This window comes from Astatotilapia calliptera, chromosome 9 (genome assembly GCF_964374335.1).
Source record: "Astatotilapia calliptera chromosome 9, fAstCal68.1, whole genome shotgun sequence".
NCBI classification, from domain to species: Eukaryota; Metazoa; Chordata; class Actinopteri; order Cichliformes; family Cichlidae; genus Astatotilapia; species Astatotilapia calliptera.
Window position 1 is genome coordinate 12,080,046 of NC_137430.1, and position 13,269 is coordinate 12,093,314.

At 42.0% G+C, this 13,269-nt stretch overlaps 1 protein-coding gene across 2 annotated transcripts in view; it reads right to left on the minus strand.

Annotated features, from left to right (window-relative positions):
* Positions 1-13,269, minus strand: part of arhgap29a (Rho GTPase activating protein 29a) — a 32,697-nt gene that overhangs the window by 8,641 nt on the left and 10,787 nt on the right. Inside the window, exons 3-13 of one of the 2 annotated variants that reach the window (XM_026179234.2) lie at positions 8,152-8,295; positions 5,208-5,304; positions 4,819-4,891; positions 4,278-4,338; positions 3,527-3,673; positions 2,603-2,667; positions 2,395-2,505; positions 2,206-2,286; positions 1,587-1,769; positions 1,219-1,356; positions 879-1,069 (exon numbers count right to left, since the gene is read on the minus strand). In XM_026179234.2, coding sequence (XP_026035019.2) covers positions 879-1,069; positions 1,219-1,356; positions 1,587-1,769; positions 2,206-2,286; positions 2,395-2,505; positions 2,603-2,667; positions 3,527-3,673; positions 4,278-4,338; positions 4,819-4,891; positions 5,208-5,304; positions 8,152-8,295 — 1,291 coding nt within the window. Of the gene's footprint in view, positions 1-878; positions 1,070-1,218; positions 1,357-1,586; positions 1,770-2,205; positions 2,287-2,394; positions 2,506-2,602; positions 2,668-3,526; positions 3,674-4,277; positions 4,339-4,818; positions 4,892-5,207; positions 5,305-6,230; positions 6,531-8,151; positions 8,296-13,269 lie in introns of those variants that run through there. The other variant, XM_026179236.2, reaches the window with a different exon arrangement.

Sequence of the window (13,269 nt, forward strand, 5' to 3'; positions counted from 1 at the left end):
TGCTGAAAATCTTCAAAGAGCTGTTTCCCCTTGTGTGAGTAATGTGCAGCAGTGACCCCTAGAGAATTAGGCCAGCCATAGATGACTGACAAATGTAGAGACAGTGGCACAGCTCAAAATAAGAAATAAGAAAAAGTGGGGCTACATTTGGTAAATAAACTAATTCATCTTTTAATTTTGTTGTTTTCTTGCTGTGGCTTCTTACAGTGGGCTAGCCTCCACCCCAAAACTAATGCTAGGGGAAACCCTGACGGGGTTTAGTAAACTGATGGTAAGCCCACTGGCCCAGCTCCTTTCTCCCGTGACCACAGTAATTTCCGCAGGAAGCCCCGGCCAGCGCGATGTCACAACTGTTTCAGATTTTCCAAAGCAAGCTCTCTGACTCTGGAACTCCACCTATCACCGCTAAAGTATGTGCAGTCTCAGACAGTAATAGCTACAGTACTATATTTACTTAAATTTACAGTTCCAACAGTGAAGCTTTGAGGTGTTGAAGTAATTGTTTGTCAACACAAAATGTAGAGACAAAAGCATTCAATTCAAATCACATAGCTCCAGGAAAACATGGTTAATATAAACAGAATTGGTTCCTGCACAGAACCCTGCAGAACTCCATTGCATGCATCCTACTAAAAATACGACATACCTTCTAAAAGATGCTGAAATTAAAATCTTCAAATAAATAAATCCACCCCCCCAATAACAAGTAAAAACCTTTAGGTAGGTAAACTAAGATAAGGTCATTTGATTACCTTAAAAACACATCACATTTCAATTGAATTCAAATGTTCAAATAGCTAAACTAAATTTAAACACCTGTTTAAAATGACAAGCTCTGACCACATTCAGACAGCAAATAAGAGGAAGGGACATCGCACCCTGTGTTTTGTGTGACAGGTGAATCCAACGAGTGACACTCAAGTCGAGGCGCATCCGTAGGTAAACTCCTGACAAAGTCGATGTAACGCTGGCCAGGCTCGTACAGCTTGGCATTTTCACACAGAGTCTGGTGGTTGACAGGTAGAGACACAACCTGGGCCTGCTGAAGCTGGAACCAGTTGACGGTCACCTGAAACAGGGACACATTCCAGTGAATGATGATTCAGCAACTTTGAGCCAGTGTTAACTTATCGGTGGAGGTGTGCATTATTTCTACCACTCAGCCTGGTTTCAGTTTAAATGAACATGTCTTTAAAGACTTAACGTATTTCAACTTACGGCCTTGAGGGTGAGGTCACACTGGGAGACCATCTCTCGGATCTGAGTGATAATCTCATTCTTGGTGTTGACCAGCTCGACTCTCTTCACCCCGACATCAACCTGACAAGCTTTGCAGTGATCTTTGGCCTCCTCGGCCTGCCAACAGAAAGAATATAAATCACTGAAATTTTCAATTAAAGTGATGGATTCAAATCTGGGGGAAAAAATAGGAAATAAGAACTTTAATGACTAAAAGCTGATCTTCATGTTGCAAATAGAGACTAATCACTTGTTCTCGAATGGCAACTGAAGGCTTTATAATCACAGGAAACAAATTCACTGATATCTAAAATGGATAGATTGGACTATTAGAGGTGATGCTCTACCTTCTGCAGCGCCTCCTCCTCCAGCCTACGCCTTTTTTCTAGCTGCTTTGCCACTGCCGCTCCCCCTCCCCCTCCAGTCTGCTCCTCCTCCAGCCGACTAGTCGACACCTTGGCCTTCTCGTATTCATCCTGTCGCTGGGTCTGCAGGAGCCGGGCCTTCCTCAGAGCCGTGTCTGCTTCGTGCTGCAGATGTACACGTATTAGTTTGAGTCACACACAGATTCATGCTGTGTACAACGTGAATGCAACCACAGAAAAAGATGGCTTTTAAGTTTTTGATAACATGCAATAATTGCTATAAAGATACAATTCACAAACAGATTTGCAGAGATAATTCATGTTCAGTAACATTTCTATTATGGTGTCCAACTACAGAGTTTAGGACTTTGACTATTTCTTAGATTTAGTCACTGGATTAGTGTCTCTCAATCCGTCATACGTGCAACAGAGCACTTGTCTTGGCAGGTTAAAAACAAACTATTTGTCTGGATTTGTATATCGGGCTGAATCACTTCAAGAGCATTCTTGGGCTGAGACCCCAGGTCAATGAAGCTTTTGATCCAGTGTGCATTTGTGTGTGGTCCTCTTAAAAGTGCAACCTCCGTGACTGTCGACTCACCATTTTCTTTTGCTCTCTCTGCCACTGCTCCTTGACCTCTTTTCGCAGTTTGTCCAGCTCATTTTTTCTGGCCAGGAGAGGCTGGAAAGAAACACAGAAAATCCACACCACACCCACAAAAGCAGTAAGACCACTTGTTTCCATCATACAACCCATGATAAAGTTAGATTTCATGAATGCAGCAGTTACCTGCATGAATTTGTTGCTTTGGAGTATTGCTGCAGTTTGAAGAATCAGCTGGCTATACTCGATGTCATTTTTGAAAGCTGTCATGTAGATCTCACGGAAAGGCATGAATTCCTTGAACGAGGCAGAAGAGGTTTAAATCTCAGTCCCTAACATGTGTGAGATGCACACGATGCCGATGTAAGTCAAGTTAACTGCAGCGTCAACTTACCTGTTGACTAGCAAGCGTCTTAGCAGTCTCAGCCATCTTGGCGTAACTTTTTGCACACTCAATATCTGCAAAAAGACAACAAGATTCAAACAGGTTCAAATAGATTAAACAAACATTACAACACAACGTCCTTTCTGCTGGTTCAAAAATGTATATTTTATTTAAGTATCTTTCATTTTCAATTAATAATTGGATCTCAAACAAATGTTTTAAGTCATTAATGCTTTCCAAATCAACTGCACATTGTCCTTAATTCTGATAAAAGATAAATCAGTGTGTTTAAGAAAAGGAGCTGATAATATGGACTGCACAGCTTGACTGAGCGTTCTGTGTCACAGGATAAGTGAAACCATTCATTAACCAATCTATCAAACAAAAGTTTGCACACTACAAACTCAACCTTGAGCATGAACAAGACTTCATTGTTTTACGTCCAGCTCAGGTGATCAACATGGTTTCCCTGGGAACTAGCCTTTAATGGATCACTACACTGTCCACTCACTAAAATGATGTGTTTAGCTAGAAAATGTACAGCAGTTATCATTGACATTTCCCAGTGATCTTGTAATGGAGCTACTTTTAAGATCAAGTGGACAAATTAACTACTAAGATGGCTGAGACTCCATTAGTGTAGCTTTGCATGATTCAAGTTCATATTCATTAATGCCCCTTTTGAAGCCCCTCGGCTCATCTACTGTCCAAAACAAGACGTTTTAGTTCCCATCGTCATAAAAAGCTAATGAAAGGATCTCGTATGGCAACTAAAGAGTCAAGCACATGACCGTGGTCCATGACACCAACTCATGACATCATTTTGGATTCTTTTGAGCTACTTGGGCGTTAGTTAGTGACTTAGTACTTAGTTGCTGCCTCCCAACAGTACTTCAGAATTGGTCTTGTGAATCCACCGGTGTCATAACTCACCCATATTGAGACGCTTCTCCACCCATGCCAGCAGCTCTTTGGTATACTTGGACCACGCCTTGGCGTAGGCCAGTGCTGACTCCACTCCGCTGTCCTGCCTCTGCAGTGTCCTGTCCACCTCTTCGGCCCGAACCGGTAAAGAAGACTCTTTGATGAGCACACGAAAAAAAATAAAAAATAAAAATAAATCACATGAGGAAGCGTGTGCAACATGATCCCCACTAACCAACCAACACACATCGAACATGGCTCGATGGAGTAGGTGCATGTTTAGCAACATCTATGACTGTGAGTCAGCAGGAAAAAGCCCATGCTGACCTTGAGTTAGCAAGATGTGGGCTAATGCGGCTAAGATGTGGGAGCAGGGACAGCTCAGTAGGTAGAGTGTTTGGCCCCATGATCGGAAGGTGGGGGTTCGAATCCAACGAATGGCTACCCTGAGGTACCCCTGAGCAAGGTACCGTCTCTACACACTGAAAAAGCCCATGCCCATCGGTTAAATGCAGAGAAGAATTTCCCCACAGGGATCAATAAAGTATACAATATTAATGCCTTTTGAAGGGAAGCAATGATGACAGGAGAATGACCACATGCATTAATACCAGAATAAGGTGACTGGACATAATTGCAAATAACCCCACAGACATGCCAGGGAGAGGACAAAAAACAGAGTCAATCTCTCCCCACTCCTGAAACTTCCACACTGGAGAACAGTACAGTACAGTAGCTGTGTGTCAGTGATCTGCCTTACCTGGCAGATCATCTTTCTCAAGACCGGATCCTCCAGATTCCACAGAGAGGTTCTCAAAAGACTGGAAAACAAACCAAAAAAGTGTTTTTGAATAAATAAATATGAGACATAGGGGAGGTGCACGAAGGGTGAACTTCCTTGTCAAAGCAGAGTACGCTCGGCTAAAACGCTTGAAAAAGGCTTATCAGAAACTTGGCTTCCTCCTTACATCAGTTACAAAAACTGCAGTGGGAAAACAACAAAGCATGACATCAATTCATCATTTGAAGAGGCCATTTCAGAATCATGCTGCAACCTGCAGGTATGTTGCTTCACCCCTGATCTCCGCTGGGCAACTTTTCATATCTTATTTTTGACAATTCAGGGCCAGAAGCCAAAATCGTACACTTAACAGGAGAGTCCATGAACTGATGATGAATGTATGTTTAATAATGGAGCCCATATTCTAAGGTACGAGTTTCATTTTAAATCTTAAATGCAGTTCTGGAGGATGTTTATCAGGAAGTTAAAGCCTCACTTTTAAATATTGCACTTCTCTTACCCTGCTTCTCTTAGTCAGGGGGAGCCCCAACACTGATCCATTCTCTACATCTCCCATAAGGAAGTCAGACACTCTGAAGAAAAACAAAACAAAATAAAAGAAAGGTTCAGTAAAGAATGAAAAGCACAAAAGGAAATACACACAAAAACACGACTTAAATTATGTTCGGGGGGTTTATTTAGCATAAACAGAGTTTTTATCTGCACTCACAAAAAAGAACTGCTTTTATTTTTCCTTAGCTCTTATTCTCTCTTTTTACACAAGATTAATAAATATCGGCTGGCCTCCATTAGCTGCGTGCATATGCAAACGAATTGAACGCAGTAACAAACATCATCGAGTGAAATGAGCCGTGGAAGGAGCAATCAGAGTAATGACATCATACTCACACATTGCCAAAGGTGAATGCCAATGTGTCGATTGCGGCGTAGATCTCTCCGAAATGCTTATGTTTGTTGTCTTCGTTCACCTCCTTAAAGTTCACTCCTGTCAAATTATGGTGAAGTAAGACTGAGTCAACTTTCTGTAACAACCCCAAATCCTGCATACTGAAGACATCCTGTGTTTAAGGCAACAATCACAAGATATGATTCATCATCCTGTGCATGATGTTAACAACAGAGTGAATGAAAATCTCTTCTGACTCAGACTGTACTCCTCAAAAGCTCTGAGAGCTAGAGGACTGTTTGTGTGTAGACCTTTTAGAGTTGAGCAATCCCTCAGAGGCATCCAAAAACAACTTTATGTTAAATCAGTGAAGATAAGCAAAGACCGTGAGTGTGTATATTTGGCTGTAATCTGCTCTTGCAGTAGTTTCCTGCTGAAAATCTAAACACAGTGATGACTGAGGACAGAATGGAGGAAAAACACCAGTGTAAATACGGCTGTAATCAGTCTTCACAATAAACTTCCTGGCCGGACTGAGCAGAGGGAAAATAAACCAGGAGAGAGATGCTCAGAAATGAGACCCAGCAATAAATCAGTGATGTCACTGGTCATTCAGTCTTTCCTTTCCAATAGAACAATGGAGATTTCTAGAGTTCAATGACTTTCAGACATTTTAAATAGAAAACTAACAGAGTTCACTTGTTTTTTATTAGCTAAGCTCAAAACCTACTTCAATGTCTTGACTTTTGAACATTAATCCTAAGCTGGGACAACTTCAGAATTTCCTGAACTTTAATAACTTCTCAAATCCTGAAAGAAAACTAGCCTAAACGTCATCCACACCTAGAGTCCTAGATCTTCCACCTGGTCTCTTAGTATCTGCTTCACATAATGCAAACCACCTACAAACGCCTACTATAGACCTTCCCAGTCTTCTAAACTGCTATTACATATTGCCTCGTACCTCAAAATGTTTTCAGAAGGTGTTGCTAAAGAAGCACACAAGTGAACCAGCAATTACCTACCTCAAAACAGGTTTCTGTCCCGCTTTGTCCTAAACAGATATAAGCCTTGTTGATCATGGAAATCAACACCTGCTTAAGACTCCTTGGAAGAAGCCTTAAACATGACACCAAAATACTTGCAAATCTTTAGCTGGTCCAAGAAAAGGATTCCTTTGACCAACACAAGGAAAGACTGACCACTGAAAATAAATAAAATAAATTCAATGGGGGGAAAGAAAAAGTCTTCAAATTAAATTTAAAAACTGATTTTAACGGGGTGTCTCCAAGCCACCCCCAGCAGTTACCACCATTCAAATCATACAGCTCTGCTTTCGCATCTCCTCTCCCGCACAGCCCCTACCCCCCAACAGGACATCCTGAGGCTTGCTGGAATACAATGCCAGTACTCGCTCAGGCCCCAACCAGTGGTCCAAATGTGGAAGTTACATCATCAGAGAAAAATGGTATTGTTTCACTCGAAAAGCACAACACTCTCGAAACACTCATCAGTAGCAGAGTCCTGTGCTGCAATTAAGGGATCGGAAGCTCCAACAGAGAGTAATTGAAGACGTACTGAGGTATGCCAAGGAAACAGAGTATCACAGGGTGGGAGGTTCAATTTTCCACCAAAACAACTCTTTGACGTAGGGTCAGGGTGCACTTCAAGTAGAAATCCAAAACAAATTGCTAGTTTTGCCTCATATGTACGTTATTGTGTAAAATATCAGGCTTGGTGGCTCAAAAACAATGGAGCAAAGCTGATAACACACTGGCACCGTCTACATCTCTCTTTTTTGGGGGGGTGGGGTATCAAGAAGTGGACAGGTCTGGCCACCTAGTGGTAGAAAGATGTTACAGCACTTCATATAGTTATGGAAAGAACAAGTAATTACTGTGTTATAATATCTACTATTCACTATAGGAACTTCCTCTGAAATAAAAATAATAATACCATTACTCAGAACTATTTAAAAAAAAGTTTGTCTAACAGCTGAAGACTTTCAATCTATATACTTATGAATCCTCCTAATGATTAATGCAATATAATCACGAGCATTAATAACAATGTTTTTACAGAATGACTATTAAGCTCTCAAATCCAAGCCTTCCTCATTGACAAAGTTGTGCTTTTTTGTCTCGCTTGTGCAAAGACATGTTCCAGTGCCACATAAACACTCAAGTTACTGCATGAAAGACAGGACTTGCAAGAGCTTATTTTTTGTGGCACATATATGCACACGCCCAAATGTGTATGGACTCATTCCAAGTATTTCAGCTAAAGGTGAAGCCCATTCACATTCACATGCACATGCAGAGCCTCCTCAGGCCTCTCCATCATGTATTCCTTTCCTTAGAAGTAAAAGCTTTTTATGCAGCCCCTCTCTGCCCCTCTTTGCAATGCAAATTGAGACGAGGTATACTCTAGGGATTCTTGTGTGGCCGCCAAGTTAAGAACTGACCTGCATGCCAGATCATAATCTTAAAGAATGAGCGACTGAAAAGGATTCCTCTGTGCAGTTCCCACTGGACTGGCAGACAAAGCACAAAGGACACCCGCTTCTCCCTGGATCTTCAAGTATCAGGTACCCGACTCCCAAATATTATTTTCTTAGTCTCTATATGGGGTTTGAAACACACGTTGCTGCATTCAAAGTGCTCGAGTGACTTCTGAAGAACTGTGTCACCTTGAAGCTGAAAGACAACTCCAGAGAAACAGTCTCTGGGAAGTTCTTTAAACCAGGATTGGGAAGACTGTATGAGAGACAGGACGTGGTAATAGTGAATGCCCAGCAGAGAAGACTATCAAGGGAGAAGGGAGGATTAGATAAGCAGAGACAGAAAACAGACTAAAGGAAGAGTGGAGGAGTATCTGGCATGTTTTACAGGAAAGCCGAAAGTTATGAGGGTGAGCATTTAGGGGGAGCTGGTCATCTTTGCTCACCTTTGACCGTGGCGATGACGGTTCCAGCTGTACTGAGGATATCCACTGAGTTGAGGCTCTGGTGTTTGCTGATAATGGCCTTCAGGACTCGTAGCAGCTCACCGAGACGTTCGTGGACCGCGTGGTGAAGACAGTCTTGGTGCTCTGGAGATTGTCAAGACAGTTAAATAATGCTTATTGCACACATTTTCCACCCAGTCAGAAAGATATGCTCACATTTAGTCCAGACTGATGAGAAAAGGAATCCCTTAGCCCCTTAGAACATTTTGGCAATAACTAACATGCGATATATGAAATCAACCATTTCAAATGACAGAACTGACATATTATACAGCCAGTGGATTATCCATTAGCCTTGTTAACCTTTCACCAGTAAGAAAAGAGATCATTGGCAGTGTTGCTCCGTCTCAATGATGACAGGTCATATGCTACATGATACTGTAGAAGCTGGAAAATTAAACGTTTCCAAGGTGCCACTTTATGCTATGAACTGTGTCTGCAGGCCCACTGTGTTTCCAAACAGAAGTGTATCAAACAAAATGCTATCACGTTTTATAAACCCTGAGCAGATTAGTCCTAGGACCCACCAATTTACAGTGGGGCAAAAAAGTATTTAGTCAGCCACCGATTGTGCAAGGTCCCCCACCTAAAATGATGACAGAGGTCAGTAATTTGCACCAGAGGTACACTTCAACTGTGAGAGACAGAATGTGAAAAAAAAATCCATGAATCCACATGGTAGGATTTGTAAAGAATTTATTCGTAAGTTAGGGTGGAAAATAAGTATTTGGTCACCTCAAACAAGGAAAATCTCTGGCTCTCACAGACCTGTAACGTCTTCTGTAAGAAGCTTTTCTGTCCCCCACTCATTACCTGTATGAATGGCACCTGTTTGAACTCATCATCTGTATAAAAGACACCTGTCCACAGCCTCAAACAGTCAGACTCCAAACTCCGCCATGGCCAAGACCAAAGAGCTTTCGAAGGACACCAGGAAAAGTATTGTAGACCTGCACCAGACTGGGAAGAGTGAATCTACAATAGGCAAGCAGCTTGGTGTGAAAAAATCAACTGTGGGAGCAATCATCAGAAAATGGAAGACATACAAGACCACTGATAATCTCCCTCGATCTGGGGCTCCACGCAAGATCTCATCCCGTGGGGTCAAAATGATCATGAGAACGGTGAGCAAAGATCCCAGAACCACACGGGGGGACCTGGTGAATGACCTGCAGAGAGCTGGGACCAAAGTAACAAAGGTCACCATCAGTAACACACTACAACGGCAGGGAATCAAATCCCGCAGTGCCAGACGTGTTCCGCTGCTGAAGCCAGTGCATGTCCAGGCCCGTCTGAAGTTTGCCAGAGAGCACATGGATGATACAGCAGAGGATTGGGAGAATGTCATGTGGTCAGATGAAACCAAAGTAGAACTTTTTGGTATAAACTCAACTCGTCGTGTTTGGAGGAAGAAGATACTAAATACTTTTTTGCCCCACTGTACATACTGGTGACAAGATAACTATGTGACACCATTCCGGGTTTGAGTTCTCCTGTCCTGGCGACAGCACCATAAAGTGGAGGACGGCAGAAACGCAACACACGAACCCAACTGCTATGTGCATAAATAAACGAGACCTACTATGGTCTTTTAGCAATCATCAGCCATCCAGCGAGCGAACCAAAGAAAACACGGCATCTCAGGTATGTGGTTCTCTGTACTGCACGTGACTTTACAAACAGTGAGTCACAGCCATTAACAAGGGGACAAAACACTCTGTTATCATCTAACCTTGAAAACGTGCTCTCGGCTTAGTCAGAGTGAGATCATGAACAGCGCAATGCATTAACTAAGGTAGGTAAGGCTGAGGTATTTTTTGCTACTTACTGGTAACATACAGTGGAGTGTGACCAGACTGCTGACACAACATGCATGGGTGGCTTTCTTAGAAATAACCAGTACAAGAGGGTAGGCACGTCTCCCTCTGTTCCCTCACTCATGCAAACACAATATACACACATACTCACATAATTACACTTGTGATCTAGATATGCTGAGTCCTAAACTATAATCACACTAAATACACAGGAGGCTGTTTGGGAGGTTGTTTTGATTTCATGTTTTAAATGTCATATGACTTCACTTTAATAGTTGTTTCCAGGTCACATATCTTTGCAGCCAAATACAGGTTAAACGAAAACACACAAACAAACATACACACACACACACACACACACACACACACACACACACACACACACAAAGACACAGTCGGTCAAAGCCGCATTTTGTGCTGACGATCACCCCTGGATTACCCTTCATGGAAATGGGGATCAGGAAGACTTTAGCTGTCTCCCGTTTTTTCTTTTATTCGTTAGCTCTCTCTTTTGGAGTGGGACAAATAGTTCCGCCAGTGGAGCTAATAATGCTAGGTCTTTGTGGCCACCGTGACAATACTAGCTGAGGCCTGAAATGTAAATCCAGCCGACTGACCAGTCTGTGACAACTTCACAGTGATCAACAGTTCAGGTAAAACGTTTTGAACAGAACAGCTCTGACATGCAAAATGTCTATATATTCTGCTGCTTTACTGGGAACTAGAGCTGGGCGATAGAACGATAACGATATGTATCGCGATATAACTTTTACTCGATAGAGAAATTAAGCTATCGCGATAGACCTCGCCACTCTTGTTCTCTTAAAAAAAAAAAAAGGTCAGCCGATCCAAATTCAGTAGCGCAGAGCCGAACCAATCACAGCCACAGCGTCACGTCGCGTGACTTGTTACGTACAGCACAAGTGCCAAGCCGCACGTGTGTTTGTTTGGTAAGCAGCCAGCGGGTAATGGAGGAAATGAGTGTGCCGACTAGAAAAATCAACCGAGCGTGACCGAAGAGAAAACAGATGATGGTTCCAATGCCGGAGAGATTGTCGAACAGAAGAGCCATAGAAGCTCCGTAGTGTGAAGGTATTTCGGCTATTTCAAGTCTGACAAAAAACAGAGTAGCGTGCACTGTAAATTGTGCCGAAAGAAAGTCTGGAAATACAATAAACTGGTGCATGCGTCACACTGTGCGCCACGTTATTGTTTCGGTGAAATGAATTTCTACAATACTGTTACTGTTAATTCTACTCTCTGCAGTGTTTAAATGCTTACATATACACACAGTTACTGTCCCTCCACACATACGACTCTGTTCTGCTTCTATGCCCCAGCTTTGTTTACTTTTTCCCACCGAGGCTTCTAGACTTCTGATTGGCCAACATTTCTACACGGTTAGGAATCTAGCGCCACCTGATGCTTTGGCATGTTCATAGCAGCGTTTTCCTTCATTTCTGCCTTTATGTGTGGACGGGATTATTTTTTAAAACGAAAACGGAAAATCTCCGTTTTCAAAAATACCCGTGTACGTGTGGACGTAGCCTCAGTCTCTGACTGGAAGCGCTAATTTGTCATTCGGCTTTTGTCAGACTAAAGTAACTGTTAAAACTGTTTGAAAAGCTAAGCTATACAACAAGGAGAGATTGAGAATTTCCTTTTAGTTCTCAGTTTATTTGATATTGACAAAAGTTAGTCAGTTTTGTCTGTTCTTCTGTAAAACAAACTAAGATTTATTTTTAGAATTAATATTTTGTTTCTAAGTGGAATTGACAATTTAGTCTGTTTCGTTTGTTCTATTTTGAAACTTAAACGCTTTAGCGGCTGCCTTTTGTGTAGTTTGCAATATTTGCCTTTATTTATCTGAAAAAGTCTCATGTTCCTTAAGTACATCTACCCTGTTGAACTTATTATGGGAAATAAATATTTAAATCAAAACAAGCTGCTGATTATTTCACATTTTACTTGTGAGCAACGGCACATTTAAATCTTACAAATAGTTATTTGGCTTATATCGTGATAGATATCGTTATCGCCTGAAATGAAAAAAACATATCTCAAATCTCAAATCTCATATCGCCCAGCTCTACTGGGAACTTTATGTCCAGCCGACTAGACTGTTGAGAAATATCATCATAAAGACAACAAGCGGCAACTCAAACCAATTAACCAGCAAAAGATTGCCTAAAATGTGTGGAAATAACTAAATAAGCAGCTCATTACCAAAAACTATTTCATGAGGGGACAAGCTCAATCACAAGACTGTTTCACTACCACAGTGAGATGGTCGTCCATGCCAACATGCTTGCTCCTTCTATTTTGCCAAAAGCTTCTCCACAGGACCTGGAATCCCATCTTTATCCATAGCAACCATCTTCATCAATCATCAGATGCCATGTGCAGCTCCTTCCAGTGCCGAAGACCTGGTGGGTTTTGAGGGCATAAGCCTCTAGTCTTTTTGTTTCAGCTGCCCAGCTCCACACGAGGCAGCAAAAGGAACCAGTGATGAACTTCTGGCACAACCAGACATCATAATAAGACTCAGTTCTGCCGTACAAAACTTGACAAACGTTGTTTTGTAATGGTCCAGCAACTACTCTGTTATTTTTACTGTTACTTTTAGTATTTTTGAATGTAGATTTTTGCTATTTTTATCCCTGGTGCTAGGGTTTTCCCACAACCTCTTTCTGTCACTATCTTATATGATAAGGGTCAACGTTTACAACAAGTTGCTTCAACCCTTGAGCCCTTAATGGGTCCTGGTCAGTTTAGATCCCATTTATGGACATTATCCTTTGAAAGACAACATACACACAATGGACTAAATCATCCCCACAGAGGCAAGATACCCTATTCATCTACCAAGTAACTGGATACCGAATCCTGAAAGCATCAAGCTTGGGGAGACTAAAGGTTTATTAAGGACAAGCCTAAAATCATGAATGCCCACAAGACAGAGGGTCTTCCTTTGCAAAGCTCCATGGGCTTCAATCGTCAATGGCAGCTGTGTGGCCTATTGGAAAAACCTAAATAGAGGCTAATTAGCAAGACATTATGGGTGCATCCACCAGCCCAGCATGACACAGGATAATGTACAGAGACTGATTATTTAACCCCTAAATTGCCTTTCTGGCTGGAACACAAAGAAAGGACTGGTTCCCACTGCAGAGTGCCTTTAAAAAAAACATAATGGCAGAGGTATTGACAGTGCAGCGATGGAAGACGTTTCAATTTGCAA